The sequence below is a fragment of the Pagrus major genome, chromosome 1, assembly GCF_040436345.1.
Source record: "Pagrus major chromosome 1, Pma_NU_1.0".
Classification (NCBI taxonomy): domain Eukaryota; kingdom Metazoa; phylum Chordata; class Actinopteri; order Spariformes; family Sparidae; genus Pagrus; species Pagrus major.
Genome location: NC_133215.1, coordinates 35,647,211 through 35,670,505, shown reverse-complemented (window position 1 = coordinate 35,670,505; position 23,295 = coordinate 35,647,211). Strand labels below are relative to the sequence as shown.

The 23,295-nt window shown below is 40.3% G+C and overlaps 2 protein-coding genes across 2 annotated transcripts in view; both read right to left on the bottom strand.

The window, feature by feature from the left end:
• LOC141005064 (sarcoplasmic/endoplasmic reticulum calcium ATPase 2) overlaps nt 1-9,268 on the bottom strand; it is a 31,898-nt gene extending 22,630 nt beyond the window's left edge. The window contains exons 1-6 of the mRNA XM_073476815.1: nt 8,944-9,268; nt 7,244-7,363; nt 5,257-5,274; nt 5,080-5,162; nt 4,748-4,852; nt 1,540-1,678 (exon numbers count right to left, since the gene is read on the bottom strand). Coding sequence (XP_073332916.1) covers nt 1,540-1,678; nt 4,748-4,852; nt 5,080-5,162; nt 5,257-5,274; nt 7,244-7,361 — 463 coding nt within the window. The 5' untranslated portion in view covers nt 7,362-7,363; nt 8,944-9,268. The remainder of the gene's footprint in view (nt 1-1,539; nt 1,679-4,747; nt 4,853-5,079; nt 5,163-5,256; nt 5,275-7,243; nt 7,364-8,943) is intronic.
• Nucleotides 9,269-10,222: 954 nt separating this feature from the next.
• On the bottom strand, nt 10,223-19,369 carry pold4 (DNA polymerase delta 4, accessory subunit). The gene is made up of 5 exons (XM_073477983.1): nt 19,204-19,369; nt 16,777-16,892; nt 16,193-16,276; nt 14,774-14,885; nt 10,223-10,364 (listed from the first exon to the last, which is right to left on the bottom strand). Exons 2-5 carry the CDS (start codon nt 16,880-16,882, stop codon nt 10,340-10,342), a joined length of 327 nt encoding a protein of 108 aa, XP_073334084.1. The 5' UTR covers nt 16,883-16,892; nt 19,204-19,369; the 3' UTR covers nt 10,223-10,339.
• Nucleotides 19,370-23,295: the final 3,926 nt, after the last annotated feature.

Genomic DNA, 23,295 nt, shown 5'->3' with positions numbered 1-23,295 from the left:
GTGTGTGCGTGTGTAGGCTGTTACTCCAGCTGAGAGTGTTCATACAACCCAGCTGTACCGATTTTAACTAAATACAACTGACCTCCATGTGTTCACTCAAACATTTTCACATGAATCATTTCCGCTGGTAAATGTTCAGGAAGCTAGTGGACCAATAGTATGAGCTCCAGTCATAAGCATCTTAAACTCTAAATGCACTAAATGCACTCTAACACTCAAAAACACTTGAGAAAATATGGCTGCACTTAACACTGCAAGCGGATGAAAAAGGTTTATACACAAGGCCATCGCTTTAAATGTCATATCTATCATTAACATACGGTTCCAAACAGCTATAATTGCTTCAGAAGCTCTGTGTTTTAGCTCTCATGAATCTATACTACAAAACATTTTAAGACTGCAGCTTCAAGAAGCACTCCAATCAAATATTTTCCATGAAGGCCTTGTGTGCCTCTCACTGGGTTTCCATGACGATAACAGCCAGAGGAGAGGGCAGAGAAGCAGCAGCAGGCATGCAGATTAAGATGAACGCTAGGAACGACTAAACAAAGATGCCACAGTGTTATTTCAACCTCTTATAAACAAACACGCACTTTGCTTACGTACAGTGTTCTTTCCAAGCTCAGTGCAGTACTACAGACAGGATGTGCATGGGTCGTCCAAACCAAGAACCATCACTACAACGACTGGGCATACACACTAATGCATAATAACGTTCTGAGAACAGTAGCACCAGACACACACACTCCAGCTGGGTTGGCAGCTTAGGGAAATGAATATTGATTACTGCTGTATGTTACACAGATAAACAAAACAAAACAACAAACAAACAAACAAACAAACAAAGATATGGTTTCATGGAAATTTCAAAGATGAGAAGAGTTGGGAGAATCCAACAGTTCGTCATGAGAGTTGTTGTTTTCAAAGACTCTTTTCATTAATACTTTCTTATGAGTCAACATCAATTATCCTGCTGAAGACTTCAGCAAGGACGAAAAAAAAATTCAGAGACACCATCAGCGCCCCAGACAATTTGGCACGACATCTCAGGTAAAGGAATGCATGGGCTCATAGGAATGCTTATATTAGCACCTCAGTGTGCTAGCACCACTAGTGGTGTTATTAATCTCTTTTTAAATAATTGTGGAGTGGAATTCTGTATGCTGATGTTTTGACAGTCATAATGTAAATGTATTTAATTTCACCAAAATATTGCTGATGGATTGTAATGCAGGGCTTCTTTTAGAAGGTTCTCTGGCTGTTTTGATATTTTTTCCATTGTGTAATATCACCAATGCAATCCCTACAAGACATAAACCTGCTTTACTTTTTGATGGCCTGCACCAACTTTTTTCAAGTGACATTTTAGGCCTACAGATGGTGTGTATGATCACGCTCACAGACTTTAAGGTAAAATTCATAAAACAGCTGATTTTACATGGTCTCTGGCTCAGACTAACCAGAGGTGGACATGCATTTTGTTATCACCTTCTACTACCATTACATGTGTGATGAGGTTAGTACTTTTTGTTTTCTCACCAGCAACTTCCACAATGTCTCCAGGAACGATGTCCCGGGCTCTGACTCTCTGAACACTCTTCTTGTCCTGTCGGTACACCTTGCCCATCTCTGGCTCGTACTCCTTTAGAGCCTCAATGGCATTCTCTGCATTACGCTCCTGGAGGACAAGGCAACATATACAAGTTGAGCTTCTTTCAATTACTGATGGTATAGTTAGGACTGTTGAAGGAAAAATCCCTCCCAGCGTGGTTGCCTTCATGTAACACAAAGACAGCAGGAAAGGGGGGGCAGGAAGTGACAGGTGTTATTAAACATGAGGTCTTGCTAAACCAGGCATTTCTGCTTGAGATTAAAGACATTTCCAGCAGTACCAATGACAGCATGTTGTACAGATTCAGAAGTTTAGACTTACCTAAGACCTGACCACAATGTGAGCCACACTACCACCAGATGTGGTCACAGTTAGGGGATAGGACAATATGGTTTTGTCAGGGCCAATATGAAACAGGTTGTAAGCAATGACAGCGACCAACAACTTGTACTGATTCAGATAACCTCACTGGACTCCAGCTCCTCCCCCAAATATGACTTCATCACGTTAAATAATGCTAACCAGACATGGAGCCCATTTAGAGAATCTTGTGAATTTAAAGCAACATTATCTAACTTTCTGACCTTATAATAGCAGCTCAGAATCATAATGATGGTACAGTGTTTTGTAACAGGGTGAATGGTGTCTCTGTCACTTGTTTCTGCTCTATGTAACTTCAGTGAGAGGGGAGGATCACAGCGTTACATACATGTTTACTTCAACATACAAGTTTTCAACACATAACGTTGTCATGACGTCATGAGTTTTGTTTTTAGTTAGCACCTACATTATGTCTGAGAAATTGTTACAGACCTAGGATTAGTATTTACCACAGTAAATTTCTACATAACGCTGCTTTAAGTTAAGTAGTTTGGAGGATCGATGCTGAAGTGACCTATTTGTCCCATCCCTAGCACACACACACACATACACACACATTACAAGTTCCACACAGCCTCCCCGTGACATATCTCTGATGTAGGATTACCTCTCCTTAAAGGCTGTTCAGTCGTCACCACTCACATGTAAAACAGTAGAGAACTGTGCTGCAGACAGATCAGTCTCAGGCCCTGTCCATATGTCTGCGAGAGGGTGCCTTCCATACACATGTAAACGTCGCTTCAGGTCACTGAATATTGAGCTTTTGGAAAACTCTGGCCAGAGTGAAGATATTCAGAAACAGTGTTTTCAGTGCTCACGTCTGGACGGGCAGAAATTGATTTTTTGGGGAAAGCTGCCGCAGAAACACACGTTTATCAGTGTTTGTAGCATCATTGGCAAATGTGAACTCAGAGTATGTGTTATGATATTGGAGAATTTCAGTTTGTACAGTGACTAAAATGGTATTATATTGTTTGATGTTAGATTTAAAAAGACACAACGAACATTGATTATACAATGATAGAAAAGGGAGACAGAAACAGCTGCCAACAAAACAGCATTATCCAAAAAGATTCTGTGAAGAGCAGTCACGTTCCCCTGCCTCATTCAAAGTATTTTCTGTAGTTTAGCGATTGACCACAGTACACAGACTGCTTCCTGTTTACAACTGCATGTTCATACCCAGTGTGCATGAATGGACATGAGATATGCTTTTCAGGTGTGTTGTATGGATGCAGATTATTTCCGAAACAGTGCGAAGCGCTCATCATGACAGAGATTTTTTTTTTTTTCAAAAATACCCACATATGTATAGACTAGGCCTCACTCAGATCAAATGAATCCAGGCACTGCTAGAATTTAAAAACATCGACTCATCAACATGTGAGAAACAAGATAGCATTGATGAGCAACTCTGAGAGTCTGACAATCAGAAAGTGCATGCAAGCCCTGAGTAGGTTCAGTCTAACTGTAAAATAATTATAATTAATAATGAATAATTTGCACTCGCCACCTTTGTAGGGATTTGGAGAAACATATATTGGGTAAGGCTGTACAAGCCTCATTAAGCTTTTCACAAAAACCTGATGTTAACACGAATCATTTCAAACACTTGTTTTACCCCGAGGAAACACGGGAAGTAGCACCCTGGAAAAGCCATGGAGAAGGTCAGATGTCTTATTTTGCAGTTCATCTTCAAAGAAGACAAGCGCCTGGGCACATTTTGGGTTTTGAATTAGCAAAATTTAAAAAAGTACCTTGTTATAAGTTCAAGCACCTTCACCTAGAGACAGTTTCAACAGTCACATAATAAGAGCCTGAAACTATCAGTTTATTGAACCAAGAACCAACTTTGAATCGAGAATCATTTCTGTATCAAATCGTGGCACCAAGAATCATTATCTAATCGTGGAATCCAACAAGAGCACAACAAGAGCTGTGATTGGTCAGTTTGGGCTTTTTGGGTTTTATCTAACAACTTTCTGATGGTAGCAGAGACTGATCAGAGCAAATACAGCACGCGGACAATCTTCTCCTTCTTCCTAACACACATCTAACATCCCATCTCTCGCAAGCTATCCAACCATCACTCCGTATCACAAAGTGAATGAAAGACAAGTAAACACTAGGGGGTCGACCAATATGGCTTTTTCAGGGCTGATACTGATTATGAGAAATCAAGGACACCAATGACCAAAATTTGGAACCGATATTAATTTGCAGAAACAAAAAAAAAAGAAATACGTACAGTTTACTCAGGTACTGTTCTAAAGTACAATTTTGAAGTCCTTTCATTGAGTATTTCCATTTTCTGCTACTTGATACTTCCTCTCCACTACATTTATTTGATACATTTATTTACTAGTTACTTTGCAGATTCATTTTGCAGACTTTAAAGTCTATACATTTCGACATATGACCAATCAGATATTGTTGTAGGTGGGACATTGTGTGAGAAGATGCTACATCAGAGCCAAAGTAGCACATTTTTAGATTGATTTATTTTCCCTAATAAACAAATTCACTGTGGGGAACATAATTAAAGCATAACACAGTTTCTCACTCCACCATGAAAAAGTTGTATTTTTCTGGCTTATTATTTCTTCATCCATGTACAGTAAATCATTTTTTGTTAAGTGTCTGAAGGGAATTTTTTAAGAATTCAAGACTCATTAATATTTTTGAATGGATTCAGAATTTGACTTGATGATGATTTGATTGTTGGTCCACAGAACCTACAAACACTTTGTTTACCTGCCATACTCCTACAATAGCATTGGCGATGAGGATGAGAAGGATGACAAAAGGTTCAACAAAGGCTGTGATTGTCCCCTCCCCTTCTTCGAACCAAGCCAGGGTCTATGAGACAGAAGACAAGACAGAGAGAGGTGAACATTTGTGTTGACTGTGGCTCTGTGTTAGTAACACTCCTTTCATTTGTGTCTATGGAGCAGGGTTAAACTAATGTAGCAGTTAGTTAAATACACAGTCCATACAAACTACAAACTTGTCGATGGTTGTGATTACTTGTGTTTGTGAGTGTGTATGTGTTTACATATGGTTGTGCACAAAGTTTGTTTCCTTACAAAGGAGATGCATGCAGCCAACAGTAAGATTCGAACTAAGAGGTCCTCAAACTGTTCCAGGACCAGCTCCCACAGTGACTTCCCTGCATCAAGACACCAAGGAACACAATGAGCAGCAGTAAAAAGCAAAAGAAAAGACAGACAGAAAGGGAACAATGAAACTGATACATAGCTCACCTTCTTCAGCAGGCAGTTCTGTGAGTAAAGAGAGAGGAGAACGTAGATAGTAAAGAGAGAGGATGCAGAAGAGAAACAAAATTATATCACCAACAGTGCTTTATACACTACAATGCAGAGTAATGATCAGCTACTATTTCTTCCCCGACAACTTGGTGCATATGAGTTTGTTTTTTGGCAGCAGGACTAGAAGATATTGAGTTTACCTATACTTGAACATAATACAGATCTAAATGATGAAAGCAGAATATAAAATGGATATCATGATGCGTGACAACACTGTACAGTAAATGTGTATCAATGTACACTGATTTACTGAACATTTCATCAATACAGCTGTAGCATAAAACAACATTATGTAACAATTTTACCTTCAAATTACAGCTTCAAAATCATATTAAAGTTACAGTGACTTGTAATAGAGTGAATGGTGTTTCTGTCTCAGCCATTCAGCCCCTTATCACTTGTTTCTATGTAACTATGGTGAGAGGGTAGCATATAGGTTACATCACTATCACAACAGCTTTGGGCCACTGGGAGGAGGGGGTTATCAGGGGGGCCTCATTTATAAACATTGCATATGCACAAAAGAAGGCGTAATGTTTGGGATTTATAAAAACAAACTTGACAGGAGAAGTGCGGCTCCCCACTTTTTCAATTCTTTTTTTTTTGTTTCTGCAAATTAATATCGGTTCCAAATTTTGGTCATTGGTGTCCTTGATTTCTCATAATCGCAATTGAAAATGATTTTGACCCGAAAACTAAAATACAGTAAATCTTAAAAGTGGCTTTTTCTTCGTAATTATGCTTTTACACGAAGGTTTGACTGGGGTACATTCACAAAAAAAGCCTAGGCTGTATTTTGGCAAGAGTTACACTTTAAACGTGTATGGTTAACTCTAATTCAAAACAAGGGAGTATAAATTCAGCTACCTGAGTCATGGTGCATCTTTCACAACTGTGTCCTGCTCCAGCCCCACTCCACTCAGGAGGGATTCTCTGCTATTCCTGCCAGTTTCTCATCAAGGGGGCAGAGCCGCATGTCCTTGATCCCCCACAGCTTGACTTTGCACTTTTGGTGTCCACTTTAATGTCTGACAACTTCTTTTTTATTTCTGAGCCAGCACTATTCACTGCATCTGCGACTGTCTAAACCTCCACAAAAAGACCTTTGATTTCACACTGTGTGAAATTCCTTTTTTTTAAATCCGTTTTTCTTTGCGTTTCCTGTGGTCAGATTCATGCAGTCAGTGTGAATCAATATGAATACGGTGCCTTTCAATGACTATTTATAGGCAACTAGGGGCATTACATGAAACTTGCAAAAGATGCACCATATCTCCAGTTGATTGTGAGTTATAAAGCGAAATCGGCGTAGGATGTGCACTGTTTTATAAATCAGAATATTTTGGACCATAAGCTCTTTCTTTGCTTTGTCTGTACTCCACCTTTTGATGTGATTCCCACACACAGTTTTATAAATGAGGCCCAAGAACCAGAACCTGACGAGCAAGCAACGGAACCGGGCTCAGCAGCCTCTACGGACATCAGGACAGAGGTGAGGGGACCGAAGAGGTCTGCCTAAACAGACTAAATAAACAAACTGTCTTTGTTTTCAGGACTGAATAAACATAATCTATACTGTTTTACTTTGTTTATATGTGGCGGACCCTGCCACCTTTCTAGCTTCAATCAGTGTTCTGGGACTTTATTTTCCTCTGAGAACAGCTTGTTTATTCACCTGTGGAAACAGTTTGTATTATTACCTCAATAATATTATAAATATTAAAATTCAAATTTCTTCTCCAAAACTACACAGTGCCCCTTTACCTAGAATTAATTCTACTATAATATTTTACATGAATATGTTTTCTTAACTATAATGTTGGTAATCATTAGTAGTAGTAATAATTGTAGCCATTTGAAAATCACAGTGTGACAATTAATAAATAGAAGATAGAAAGAAAAAAATGATTTCCATTTGTACCGTTGGGTCCCCATTTCTCCCTGTTCTTCTTCAGCTGCTCACAGCTCAGACCTGTAGACTCGTTTACACTGAAGAAGCCCAAAACCTCCTCCACCGTCTTAGTATGAGCATTATCCATCACTATGGAGAAAGCAGCAGAGAGAAGACAAGGCAATATCAGTATCAATATCAATGTAAACAATAAGATTCTTCAGCACAAAATTGACACAAGTCAAGTCCCTTTTTTTTTTTTTAAAGTAACTTAAAGAGGCAGAAATAGAACTGAAAGAAAAGCAGTTCAATTCAAAATGTTCATAGCGTTTAAAATGATCATTATTTCCAATTAAACAAATGGAAGGTAGTGTCTGTAAGGTAGGTGATGATATTTTGGGTTGAAGGTGCAAACATTTGTTTTTGTATTCAACATTTCATAGATTTTACTAAAAATATTTTCACATGCTTATTCTTATTGGTCCTATTTAATATATCTGAGAGGGAGCACACTGACTGGAGCTATTTTCAAAAAAGGCAGTGTGTCAGTATTTTCCACACTTGAAAGACAGCCTACTTCTTTAATGTGTTTCCTGGCACCTGCAATAAAAATTACACACTGTTGCAGCATTAGTTGGCTGGGGAATCAAATGTACTGTATAGCCAAGCAACCACACAAACTGGAACCCACAGAGTCAAACAGGCCCAAGAGACATGAATTACTATCCACAGGGTGTGAGCTGGCTCTGAAAAAACACCTCCCTGTGTTGCATTACATTAGACTATATTTATTTCTATGTTATTTAAGGCAGTGCTTCTCTTGGAGGCTACTTGGCCTCAGACTTGCTCACGTGGCTCCAAGCTCCATTAAAAAATGTGACAATTTAACACTCTCTTGCCTCGTGACAAATCAGAGGTACCTGATCGAACAAGGCTTAAGGCCTTTGTAAAAACAGGTAGGCACTCCGTCAATTCGGCGTATATCTAATGAGTTTTCACTTAGTCTAGCAATAATGTAACAGTAACAAATAATTTGCCTGTTATCCTCATAATCTCCTTCTACCACTATGGTCATGTGGACTTATTCAAAAACTTTTAACCCTATTTAAGTGCTTAATGGCAGATCGTCAATGCCGAATTTACCACAGGACCCCATGCTCAATGATTCCTAAAGGCCCTAAATCAGGTTCGAAGACATAGACCTTCAATTAAGATAATTAATTCGCCCTAACCACTGATGCCAATTTTGCCATCTACAAAATACAGTATTGGGCGACCAACCCTGCATTCTGCACAGGAGCCAAACATGTTCCGAAATGGGCTGACTACGAAATAATAACGATGACACTTCCGGCCATTTGATCAACGTTTGACGTAAAATCTGTCGATACCTAGCAATGGTAACGTGTTAATGGTAACGTTAGATAACATGAGTTAGTCGCTGTTACGACTGGCCCAGCTAAATCCTGGTTATATGGATGACATAACGGAACATTGTCTATGACATGTTGCTCACGTCTGATGAGGTTTGCTAGCGATGTGATAAGGCTGCATAATGAACTGGTTATACATGTGTGAAACGGCAGGTGAAAAATCACAACAGTGTAAAGCCTTCGAGCCAGAAGCTAACAGATAGCTTCATGGATGTCTCTGTAGTTCACTTGCTAGCTAGCCACACAGCTAGCGTTACGGTACAACGTTAATCCTCCGGAGATGAACAGGTTGCTTACCGGAGCGGTTGGTGTTCCTGCCCGTGTGTCGTCTGTCCACTATCCCCTCAGATTTAGGTAGACGGGATATATCACAGCACCATACGTATTGGACTTAATACCAAACAGTAACGAAAAGAAAGCAGCGGAAATATTTGGAATAAATAGTTTTTAAAAGACTATCTATCTTAGGTCTATCATAACAGCCGCTCGTGAGTAAAAATCATCAGGACAATATTTCCATTGAGACAGAATGCGTTTCCCAAGTCGAAAAAATGTCCGTTAAAAAAAAATAAGGCTTACTTAAGGCAAATATTACTGTAAATACGGCTGAGTAGCAGTTTCTCCAGACAGAGCGGTATTATCACTCCTTATCCTGGCAGCAGGAGGGTCAGTAATATTCAGCCTGCAGACTTCAGCAGCCAATCAAATCAAGCTAGAGAATCACACGGACACTTCCGCTCCCACCTTTCAAAGCAAAGGCTTACCCTTCATAAATCCTGCATGTCATGCCATGATCATCCCAATGTACATTTCATGACAATGATTCAGTCATAGTATATTGGAAAATTCCTTTTTTAATGGTCAACCAACGGGTAGCTGACAGCTGTATTTCTTCTAACATTAGCCGCTTCTAGGCTTATTTTAAATACAGGTCGTCTTACTTCCTGAACTATCGCGACTAACTCTGCCTACCTTGACCGTGCTGCACCGTGATGAACATGATTAGCGGAATTTGCCAGTGTAGGAACCCGACGGTGGGAATAAACCAAAGAGCGGCCCAAGAATCAGACTGACGGAACAAATTAACAAATCAGCGTGTAGACTCATCTGAAATCCCGCCCATTGGTAGATTTACTACTGATACACCCGCCTCTGATCCCAGCTACCGAGCTCTCAGCCAATCAACGAGTAGTGCGTCTGCTGTCGCTCAACAGATCAACATGCGAACCAATCACCGTTGGGTTATGAGTGTTTGACGACACTGCGGACCAATAGAAGGGCGCTGGATGCGGTTTACAGTGTAACACAACCTGGTGTCCATCTGTCAGAGAGCTGTAGCTTGTAATACATTGTATACCAGAGGGGAGTAAATAATGTGAATGTGTAAATAACATCACAAGACGGTGTTTTGGTAGATTTCTTTATTAAAAACTTTAATAAAAGCTTACTGCGTAGAAGACAACATCATAGAACATACACAAAACAACCACAGGTACATGTTGTGTCATTTGTCTGTCTCCTTCCTGAAAAAGGGAACCTCCTATGTTGGTATGTTGGAGAGATTCCTGCTTTTAGATATTTTAACCCTGTTTTATAAGGTTAAGAATAGAATGGAAATCCCTCTGAGACACATTTGTGATTGAAGTCCACTTTTGTTGGTGTCTACGCTCCTTTCTTCCTTCCAATGTCTTCCTCACAAAGGATATTCGCTCCATAGGCTGAAAGACAAAGAACACAGTCATTACCAACAAACTGAGACAATCTCAAATCAAATCAAAAGCAGCATCTGCAAGAGTAAGGGCTAAATATCTTCCCACAGTGACAGTGTCTGCCATGTATCTCAGCTGATGAATTAGGGGAACATTATTTACCAGTGGAGTTCACCCAAGACTGACTTACACATTTACAAGTTGATTAATTTGCTTTCCTACAGTAATACAGAATGCACAATGTTTAAATGATAGTCCCCTTTTCATAGACTTACAATTGGTATAAGGGTGAGTAGATAATGACTGAATTTTCATTTTTGGGTGAACTTTTCCTTTAAGGGTCATTGTAACTGATAATAATAATTGTGAAATATGGTCTGAGATGGTATTCATAAAGTGAAAATGTAACACTGTTGCAACCCTGAATATAACTGGTGTCCTTTTAGTTAACATAATGAATTTATGAGGTCATTGATATGTGAGCTGTGTTGATACAATTTGAGGTCATATTGAAGAGAAATGAGTTATACTATAATTTGTATGAAACCCAGGGTCATAATAAATGATACTGTAATGTACATTTTCTCATATGAGCAATGTTGTAATCATATTGTTGATATGTTGCACAGAATGGGACTTACAAAATGTGACTGTCATGTAAGTTGTGACCCTGGGCCTTTACAGAAGCATTTCCATGCAAAGCTGCTCACAACCAAATCAGCTTCCTGATATAGATCAGCCAAACAGCTGTTGTGTCATTTCTGTGCAAACCTTATTAGTGTGGCACTACTTCTGTCTCTGCGGTAGGTAAAGTTATTACAAACTAACTTGAGGGCATTAAAGTGTCATCAAATGAGGTTACATGCACTCAAGTAACCTGCAGTGAAATGATATAATTAATAACCCTTTTCCACCGGTCAAAAATCCCACTCCCAGCATTTATACCCGGGTCAGTTGACTCTGCAGTAGACCCAGGTTTTTCAGGTAGACCCGGCTCGGCTTTGAGCTAAACTAAGACCCGGGTCAATAGGCCAAATTCCGCTGCGCAAAGTGATGATGCGTCATCAACATCTGGTGGCAGCGAGTAAATAAGGAAGGAATTTGGGATGCATCTATCCAAGGACGTTTTATCACTGGACACAGTGTTTGAGATGGAGCACGTTCATTCCTATGAAAGCTGCTCAGTGGTGTTTTGAAGCCAAAAAACCTCGACTTCCTCGCTGTGAAAAAAACCTGGATTGCCTACCGAACTGGCTAACTTCCAGTTTAGTGCCCAGCTAACTTGAATGGAGATAAAATGATTTACTTGTGCGGCTCTTCTAGACTTTCCAAATGTTATTGGCCCGACTGGCTCAAATTCTGACAGTGAAACAAGTCTTTTTGCAGAGGTTGAGACGCTCAAAATAATGGTTCCATCGTTTTACAGACGCTTCTTTCACAATGGGTCTGTTGTTGTTTTCTCTTCTGTTTCAACTGTTTCCAGCACATTCGTGATGTAAAAAGGGGACTTCAGTAACGTACAATGCAACGCAGAAAGAAATCACAGACGGGCTGCTTTGCCTGTGGGAAGTGGGAATGGGTTGACCCGCATTTTAAAAACCTGTGTAGACCTGCTAATTTTGGTGGAAAAGCAGTATAAGGTTAGGTACAGAGGAAATCTGGTTTCCATGACCAGGCTAAATTAGGGAGACCTGAGTTCTTAGCCATGTATACAAATAAAATAAAAGGAGACACCATTTAACACAGTGGTGATCAAGACCACTAAATGTGTCTATTGCAATAACCTGATTCCTCTGATTTACATAGATGATAACATATTGAGTATAGGAGTTCCAGGACAGGGGAACAGGGGATGTGTGTTTTCCTCCTCAGCCGAAGTTGTTAATAGCCCTTTTCACGCAGAGTCGCCGCATTATCTCAGCAGCGGCGGTTCGCAAATTCTCCACCGTTGTTTGTTCACACAGAGCCAAGCAGCTCTGGCGTAAAGACGAACCAGTGTGTCAATTCATACAGCACGCCGGCACTGCTGATCCAAAAGAGGCGTGAAGGTACACGTCATGATGATGACGTCTGTGTGGTTTTTTCAATGTGTTTCCCCCGGCGTCCTCCTGTTAATCTAAACATGTACCCACTGACTGTTTATAATTATATGGATGCTGTTATAATGTGTTGTGATTGAGATCCTGACCCACCAAACATCCTGGAAAGTGACAAAGTCACGTTTTTCGCTCTAAATTACATAATTACATAATCGCCATTAGTAAACAGGACGCTGTCTGACTCTCTCACTCACGGGGGGGGGGAGCTGTTTTCTGGGGGAAAGTTCACTGAAGTCTCGGTCGGGAGGGCTGACCGTCACCGTGAGACAGTAACTACAACAACACAATAGTGGAAGGAGACAAACACATGGTGAGTTAAAGTTTTTGCCGGGGACAGATGCTGTTATTCGGGCAGAAATGTGACGAAGAGTCGGTAGGACAGACAGGATGACAGACACTTCTCCACGTATAACTGCGGTATTTTTTTCCTCACATAAGTTGCCACAGACACTACCAGTTACTATGTTACTGTTGTTTGGTCCTGTAACGTTGCTTTGTGGGACATTTCTCTTTATTTTGTTGAGTGATGGATCTGTTTAGTTATCAGACTGTCAGACCGACACGCCCCCACTCCGCACCGCTGGCTTATCCACTCACACAGGTTCTGTTTGCCAATAATGCGCCTCTGATACTACCTCCGATGCTACCTCCGATGCTACCTCCGATGCTACCTCCGATACTACCTCCGATGCTACCTCTGATGCTACCTCTGATGTAGGGGTGTGCGATTTGACGATATTAGATCGTGAAGGATTAGAATGTGTAGACGATCTGCCAAAGTGCAGAGATCGCAGGATCGTCTTGGGCAAAGTCTATAAATTGCAGTTCTATGCTGATGCACCGACGCACCAAACGTATTACGTCGTCAACCTGACCGACCAATCATAGCGAATTACGGGCAGTGACGCGCTTTCTTACCGGCCTCCTTGTTTATGTGTGTAGCGGTAGCCGCATACAGAGCCATGGCTGAAAGCCAAACGGAGGAGTTGGTCACTTTTTAAAAAAAAACAAAAAAATCGCGTTTCACCATCTCTCATCTCTGCCAGTTAGCCCCTCCACCTGCTGCCTCTCTCGGGTGCGCACGCACGCACGCACATATGAATAGGTCACGCTTGGCCGCTAATAAACCGTACTACCTCTGATGCTACCTCTGATGCTATCTCTGATGCTACCTCTGATGCTACCTCTGATGCTACCTCTGATGCTACCTCTGATACTACCTCTGATACTACCTCTGATGCTACCTCTGATGCTACCTCTGATGCTACCTCTGATACTACCTCTGATGCTACCTCTGATGCTACCTCTGATACTACCTCTGATGCTACCTCTGATGCTACCTCTGATGCTACCTCTGATGCTACCTCTGATACTACCTCTGATGCTACCTCTGATGCTACCTCTGATACTACCTCTGATACTACGTCTGATGCTACCTCTGATGCTACCTCTGATGCTACCTCTGATACTACCTCCGATGCTACCTCCGATACTACCTCCGATGCTACCTCTGATACTACCTCTGATGCTACCTCTGATGCTACCTCCGATACTACCTCTGATACTACGTCTGATGCTACCTCTGATACTACCTCTGATACTACGTCTGATGCTACCTCTGATACTACCTCTGATACTACCTCTGATGCTACCTCTGATACTACCTCCTGAGGCACATCAGAGGTGCAGCTAAATTTCACCCCTCACTGCATCTGAGACTTTCACACGGTGGAGGATGCGGAGAATTGGTGCAGGATCCCTGCACTCAAAGAGCAGTGTGAATGGGGCTACTGCTTCACCGCTTCACTTTCAGTAGTAATGACACAGGGAGACTACATTTAGGTTACTGCTAAACTACAAACCTACTGCTAACTGCCCTTTTTCTCGAGTCACTCTGCTGCACAATGTCACACACTCACTGCTCACTCACTCACTCTTGCTCTACCATGCAAACCTTACATGTTGTGTCATGTTAAGTTACTGCTTGTGAAAACCCAGCATTTCCTCATTTTGCTGCTTCATATCAAAAGATTTTTAAATGAATAAATAACGGAGGATTTCTATTGTGAAGAATTTATAGGAAATGAAACGTGTTTGCCACTGAATTAATAAAGCTTTGGAGGGGGACTTTTTGACAGTACTGTGAGGAGGAGGACTGATTACAGCTGCTCCTTTGTCCACTACACAAGAGAAGCACTTCATTAGTTGAAGACAAACCTTCAAGCAGGTAGCCCTGTTGTAATGGAAATGCAAGTCAAACTGAGTTGAGCCAGACCCGGCAGATGTAATGGAAAAATGCTGTGTGTGTGTGTATGTTACCTCAGGTTGTACTCGGAGTCAGTGTGTGTTTGCGACAACAGCCATCTGATCTCCTCAGGTGGGTTCAGACCATGAAGTTTTGCTCTCTCCCATCTCTGCAGCCTGCTGATACCTGAAAGAGAAAGGTGATGTGAGGAGATGATTCTGTGTTTTAACACCACTACAACTTTTCCTTTCTCAGACAGAGCAGATCACAAAGTAATGCAGGAAAACTGCAACAACACTGCTTTGTGCACCAAGATGTCAGTGGAGGAAACACGGACTGTAAAAAACATGACATCACAGATTTGTGAAGCATGAACCTTTACAGCTTGGAGTTCAGCTGACCTTTTTGAGTCACTCGAGTCAGGCTGGTTGTAGTTGTGATTAAGGATGCAACAATTATATATTTTGATAGAAAAATCCTGGTTTTATGATTATAATGCAATCATTTCTTTTAAAAAAAAATCATTGTTGTATTTTGACCCCACAATATGATTTTGTTGGCCTTAGTTTTAACGTTTTTTGTCTTTCAAAAAAGAAATCATATAGTAATCAAATAATGAAGTAAATATGAGGTGTTAGACCTTCTTTTTGGCAAGTTTTGCAGATTGGATGTCCGTCCTTTTCATTCGCTCAGTATCGAAAATGCCCCCACACCAGTGAAAACAAAAGTTTTATTGTGTTTTGGTTCCGCCTGCAGTCTGTCGGTTGTGTTGGCAATTTTTTAAAATATTTTTTAAAATTTTACTCACTGTACATCGCAAGTTTGTTCAAAGGAAAATAATGTACCATACGACCCAGATGTGTTTTGGCCTACAGAACAAGTTGTAAACACGTCTGACACATTATCACTGTATAAAGTTGACATGTTGAACGTATTCGCAAACATAAAACATTCAACTGACACAGAGCAACTTGAGCATTTAATTGCAAGTCTAATATTCTTGCAGCTAACTTTGTTGTCAGTCATTTGGTACTGGACAAGTAGCTAGCAGCTGCCTGTTGTGGATGGAAACAAGGCTGACGTCAGCAGGAAGGCTGAACCCAACAGTGAAGCTTGTAAATCTTGCAAAACACAACTTTTTTGCTTTCTTTTATCATCCTGAAGTAAATACTGATTGCACAGCATAATGGCTATAGAGCAATGATACTGTCCACATATAGATTAGTTCCCTATAGACCTCACTTTTACTATGCTATTCAGTTGGCCAATGGGTTAAATTTTTCAAAGAAAAATAAAGGTCAAAGTAATACGGCACAAAGGAATTGCATCTGCCATTGCACAACCAAAACAGGAAGAGGCACCGTTGAAGCATGTAGACAACTTTGACTACTCAGAGATTCTTATCCTGTACACAAATTCAAACCAGTGAATTATATTTTTATGCCAAAACCAGATACTGTACTTTACAATGTGTGCATGTGTAGGAATGTTACCTGTGCAGGGCCCAAATCTCCAGTCCAGATCAAACTGTCTGAGCTTCTGCAGCTCCTTCTCTCGGACCGTTTCAGTTTCAGCCTCTGCTCCAAGACAGAATTCAATCACAACTATTTAGTGTCAGAGAACTCGACTGCTGGTCTGACATTGATTATATTCAACTGAAATCAACGAAAATAAAATTCAATTTAAAATTATACATCAAACATTCTTCTTTATTTCACAAACACTTTTTTCCAACAAAAAATACTACAATACTTCTACTAACCAACAATTTTCAGTAACCTCCAAAGTAAGTAAACAGTGCATTATTAATATACTATGACATCAAGAATTTTACAGGGTACATACAATATGGACCTGGAACTGAAGGTAACACCAAGTAAAATATGAAAAATATATCTGAAATTATGAATATAACATTTCTTTTTGCTGTTTCAGAATCTATAATGCTGGGATTTGTAGTTCATTGACTGTTTTTGACTTAGGTGATGCTGCAAACAATGAATTTCTGTTCCACAGAGTGCAGATTAAAAACAATGCAGAACCCAGCTGAAACATGACCACTACAAACACTGCTCACCTCTCTGTGGTGGAGGAGGAGAAGGCCTCTTCTCTCGTTTACCACCTCTCCTTGCTTTCCTCACCACCTTGAAGGAATCAGTTATCAGCCCGTGCTTGGTTGTCATGCTGACTGATCTAGAACATGCAAACACACATAGACTTTACTGTAGGCTTTACATTACTGATCACGGGGCTTACAGTTTTTTCCAATTGCTAAAACCCAATTTTGCAAACTAGGCTGGTTTCACACACACCCAAACTGCAAAATACTCATATATCCTGCAAAATGAAGCACTGCAACCAAAACTACATATAGCATTATCAAAATCAAACTTTTGCACCAAGTGGCACACACTTCATTCATATTACCAGATTTTTGTCTAACCAACTACACACTGTTGGGCATAATGAAAAGCACTCTCATCATTAGTATGCTTTGCCATAATACTAAAATAGTTCAAATTGTAGAGAATTCTTCAGATTGTTCACATGCACAGAAATATTTGCAGATACACACACATGCTGTTGAAACATTTATTTTTTTTATTTTTCACCAAACAAGTCAGCGCAACATATGCACAGCAGATATATTTACATTGGAGTGAACAAAAATATGCTCACAAAACAGTAAACTGAAAAAGAAAATTGCAGAAAAAATGTGCAGAAAAAATATAGAAAAAAAAGAGGCAAGAAAAAAATTTAGGCAGCATCTTGCCGGACAGCTGGGTCTGGCCACAACGCTTCGTCCACATCACAGGCAATATCTTCCCTTGCCAGACATCGAGGGAAGAAGCGCCTTGAGTGCCTTATCCATCGCTACAATTGTTTGGCTAGGTGGCACATATATTGGCCAATTAGCTCATGTAGTGTCATTTTGAATGGCAGTGTTTTGAAATGGCAAACGTGACTTTATTTCAGATTGTTGTGGCTTATGCAGAGAGCCGTGTTCTGTGCATTTAAGAAGTGCCATTTTGAATAGCAAAATGTGTGTAAAGCAGAAAATGTGTTTAAAGTTTTGGAGACTTGAGAAGAGGTTTTGCTCCCTGTGTGTCAGTTTAAATATTTGTGCTATGCATGTCATTTTAGTGTGTTAGCAATTGGAAATCACTGTAATAGAGCATGGTGTATGGTGAGTTGTTTTTTGTACAACACTAATAAAAATCATTTTATTCAGGATGTTAACAATTCTGCTTGAGAAAATGTATGTATAACCGAAAGACAACAGTTACCTTATCATCTTTCTCTAATAGTTATCAATGTTCATGTTTGATGCACAAAAATGACTCAAGGTTCATAATAAAGTCTGCCGATGATTCAATGACCGTTTCCTGCAGGACCATGAAGTTTTGGACAATTTCATCAAAAGGTGTGATGACTAGTACCTTCAACTCAATGTCTCTAAGACAAAAGAGATGTTAATTGATTTTCGTACAAACTCACCTGCTATAGCACCAACTTTTATCAATGTCAATATAGTCAATATAGGTACCTCAGCACCATCTTGGATGATTAACTGATTGTTGAGTCCATCTACAAAAAGGCCAAGACTGTTTTATGTGAGAACGCTGAGGTGTTTTAATGTCGACAAATCGCTAATAAAATTGTTTCAATCATCTTTTAGCAAGTCGCTTATAACTTTCAGGATGATGTGTTGGTTTGGTTACCTTAGCATGGTGAACAAAATGATGCTGGCAAATGTTGTTTAACTAACCATCACTAACTTGAATGATCTTGGCTATGTTTATTGTTGTGTGCTGTGCTGTGTGTTATGTGTGCTGTGTGTGTTGTGTGTGCTGTATGTGTTGTGTGCTGTATGTGTTGTGTGGTGAGTGCTGTATGTGTTGTGTTGTGTGTGCTGTGTGTGTTGTGTGTTGTGTGAACATGTCCCGACAGAGGCTGTACTGTGTCTGCTCTTACCTTCCACAATAACCCAGCAGTGAGAGCAGCAGTAGGGTCAGCCCTGGAGCTCAGTAACAGTGACACTTCTCAAACATGATTCATGTGTTTCAGTGACTTGTAGCCACAAACTGTTCACTTCAAATGACACACGTTGCACTCTCATACGGTCACAGCAGATTCAATGTTTACCCACTAAACCAAACCAAACCAAACCAAACCGAACCGAACAGTGCAGTGAGAGTGAGAGTGGGCGGCCCTGAGGCTCCTCACTCCTCTCCGGACACTCCCTTCTCCTTCCTGAGCGGACCGGAGCCGTTCAAAACGCGTTAAGCAGTAATAACAACTTTAGTCACCTATTACTAACGATACTCTTACATTTCAGACGACGTTACCTATGTAAAGTAGACAGAAGAGAAACAGTATGCCTCACGTTACTTATCGATAATAAAAGCTGCAGGAAGTAATCAGAGGTTTCATAATGAGCTCGAGGCAGAACATGGAGGTGTTTGAGCGCGTGCAGCTTCATGTTTCAGTGTGAACAACTTACCTCGTTATTCACAGAACACCTGCTCTGTCACGATATGTCCTCTGCACTCAGTCTGCAGCCTAACCTAACCCTATCTCTAACCCAGACCGTCGACCAAAACAATGACGACGACGATGATGATGATGCTGTCTTCTTCTGTCTCTTCGGTAGACTCCTGGGCTCCTTTGCTGCCGCCTGTCGTTTGCTGTGCACATTACACTTTGGTGTTTGTAGCTCCCTAACCTCAGTAGGGTGATTTATGTCTGATTTGTGAGCATTTACAATTCTTATTCTTACAATAATTAGCACTATATCTAAGACTATTTTTGAGTTTAATAAGTCTGCATTTAACAACAGACGTTGGTTACAGTGATCCATGTTTTAGTTTGGTTTATATTTACTTCTTAGTTGACAATTAAGTCACAAACTACCATAACCCCATACAGTACTACCTAAACATGAAGGAATCAAATCTGTTTTACTTCCCTTATTGTTCCTCAGATCTTTTTCTTTGCCTATGTTGCCTCGTTTTAGAGGACTTTGTCCCTGTATACAATGTGAATAACTCACTATCAACATTGTTAACAAAAATGCCAACATTTAACAAAAATGCCAACAACAGACAGCTTGGAGGCTCCACAATAGAAAACAAATTGAAAATATGTGTATGTCTATAGGAAGCTGAAGTGTAAACAGAATAAAAAGAAAACTCAAAATCACACTGACATGTTACTAAAAACAAAAAATCCAGCCTTGAACAGAAACCTGCTCCACAGTAAACTGTGTTGTTCACTCTATGCCAAAAAGAAAGCTTGTGACATAACAAGTGATCCATCCCATCCACTGTACCCACAATTTGAATTGCTTGTCTCGGAAAGGAACATTGGACTGCACCAGCCACCAGAAATGTCTCAAAGAAATCATTTGTCCTCAGCATAGGTAAATGTTTAAATAATTAATCACATCGTTAAATCACACAGGGCCACTCCTCGCTGAATGTGTACATCTGTATAATATATGTTAAATTAAATGATAGAATAATTGCAGCTACACTGGCCACAAAAGAACAACAATAGTTTTGTAGTTGTTTATAACTGTAATAATAATTGTTTATTCGATCGGCAGAGCTGGATTCAGCAGTGATGGCTGAACTAGTCACCACTTCCAACCATCAGCTAGTGAAAAGAAGACATTTACTGTACTTTAGTCTTTATCTGGATTCCCATAAAGTGGTCACAACGTCCAGATAAAAGTTTACTGACATGAACTTTGTAGCTAATGCGTCAATCATATCGAGGGATGTAATCTTTATGATGAAAAATATGGTGAAGATGATCTAATGATGATGATGATAAAGGGTGACAGAAAGGCGGAGGCCTGTCTTTGTGTCTCTCTCTATTCTCTCTCAATGTGTCTTTCTCTCCCTCTCTAACTGGTTGTGAAAATCAAAATCAATACAAATCTTTTTGACCTGTTCTGCAGCTTTCTTCCTTGGTATTTACTTCTCTACATCTCCCTTACCCCTCTATCCAGATAGATCACTTATCATATAATCTAATCTAAGATTGTGAAGAAGAAGTGTGTGTGTGTGTGTGTGTGTGTGTGTGTGTGTGTGTGTGTGTGTGTGTGTGTGTGTGTGTGTGTGTGTGTGTGTGTGTGTGTGGTTACTCCTGGAGAGAATTCCACATTCTCTTTGTCTTTTACGTTACATTGAATACATTGAAATAAGGGGAATGCTTATAGGAGACTTACAATTTGGGAAATATAATTAATTTGTCATGGTTTTATCAAACATGTTTTTTAACATGGCAGTATGATTTTAATAATAAGTTATATATCTTAAAGTCAATTTAAAATATATATAAATATAAATGATAAGATGTGGCATGTGCAGATGCAGCGGTGAGTAGCTCAAACATCACCACATTCATGTTTTATTTGTTGTTTTCACATTTCTATCTGAACTACGCGTTAGGCCTACCACTGACAGAAAAAGGCTTTGAGATGGTCACTGCCCAAAACATCTACATCTTCTGACCCACAAGCAAAACCTACAATACAAAATTACACTACAAGTGGTGTGACTATCCCAGGAAGAGAGCCGGCATAAGAACTAAACTAACCCGGCTTGGGCCTAAGGCTGCTCCATTACCAAGTCAATTCTGCCTAACGTCCAGCTGCAGAAAAATAAAATGGATGACAAAAGACTCACGCTAACCCAGCATCAGGAAATCAGAGACTGGTGTGTGTACAGCTTTACAGAGAGCGTGTTTCACACTGAAATAACAAAAGGCTCCGGTTAGAGGAGGGGGTGATGTGCTGGCTCTCCAGCACATCAGAGGCAAAATCCCAGCCAGCCTGGACCCTCACCAGTTTGCATTCAACACAGAGGAAGCCATATCCACTGCCCTCCACTCAGTCTTCAAACATCTGGAGATTAACAACAGCTACTTTAGAATGCTGTTTGTTGACTTTAGCTCAGAATTCAATATATAATCACATTCAACTGCAAAAGGCAAACTGAGCACACTGGACTTGAGTATCTCACTCTGTAACTGGATAATGGACTACTTGGATTGGCAGTCAGCCCTACTCACTCTAGTGCTCACCACCGGAGCCGTGTGTACTGTACTGTACACCCATGACTGCACTTCCAGACATCAAGAGAACTCTATTGACACCACCATTATCTGTCATATTATGAACAATTATGAGAGTTCATATCAGGAGGAAATCAACAATCTTGCAGAGTGGTGCACAGAGAACAATCTACTGCTCAACGTCAGCTAAACCAAGGAGCTGATCATCACACATCTCCGTTCTCACTGTCCATCAGTTGCCAGTTTATGAGGTGCACCTAGCTAAATAGTGTGTGTGTGTGTGTGTGTGTGTGTGTGTGTTTACTCCTGGAGAGAATTCCACATTCTCTTTGTCTTTTACGTTACATTGAATACATTGAAATAAGGGGAATGCTTATAGGAGACTTACAATTTGGGAAATATAATTAATTTGTCATGGTTTTATCAAACATGTTTTTTAACATGGCAGTATGATTTTAATAATAAGTTATATATCTTAAAGTCAATTTAAAATATATATAAATATAAATGATAAGATGCGGCATGTGCAGATGCAGCGGTGAGTAGCTCAAACATCACCACATTCATGTTTTATTTGTTGTTTTCACATTTCTATCTGAACTACGCGTTAGGCCTACCACTGACAGAAAAAGGCTTTGAGATGGTCACTGCCCAAAACATCTACATCTTCTGACCCACAAGCAAAACCTACAAGACAAAATTACACTAGAAGTGGTGTGACTATCCCAGGAAGAGAGCCGGCATAAGAACTAAACTAACCCGGCTTGGGCCTAAGGCTGCTCCATTACCAAGTCAATTCTGCCTAACGTCCAGCTGCAGAAAAATAAAATGGATGACAAAAGACTCACGCTAACATCTCCGTTCTCACTGTCCATCAGTTGCCAGTTTATGAGGTGCACCTAGCTAAATGGTGTGTGTGTGTGTGTGTGTGTGTGTGTGTGTGTGTGTGTGTGTGTGTGTGTGTGTGTGTGTGTGTGTGTGTGTGTGTGTGTGTGTGTGTGTGTGTGTGTGTAAAGTGTAAAGAATTTTCTGGAGTCAGTCAGACTGGCGACCCTGGAACAACATAACCGTGTTGGTTTTGTGTTTTGCTCGGCTTTTGTTTTAAGTGTGTGTAAAAGCCTTCTCTTTGCTCTCTTCCTGCCTGTTAACCCCCTCATCAGTCTGACTGGCGACCCCCGAACAACATAAACAAGCTGGTTTTCTGTTCTGCTGAGCATCTATGTTACATGTATCTTCTCTCCATCCATGTCTCTGTGTCTTCTTACCTGATGACACCCCGTCCTTGTCCTCCTCCTCCATTTCTCCCTTCTGTTTCTTTTCATCTTTTCACTGTCGCCATCTTTCTCCATCTTAATTCCCAAGCTGCTCCCTCCTCCTTTTCCTCCTCTTCCTTTATCTCCACTGTCTCCCTTTTTCCATTTTCCATTTTTCTATTCTTCCCCTTATCAGCTTCACAAAGAAAAAGACAAAAAAAGAAAATGTAATAATGTTAATGATATTTAACCACCTCCTG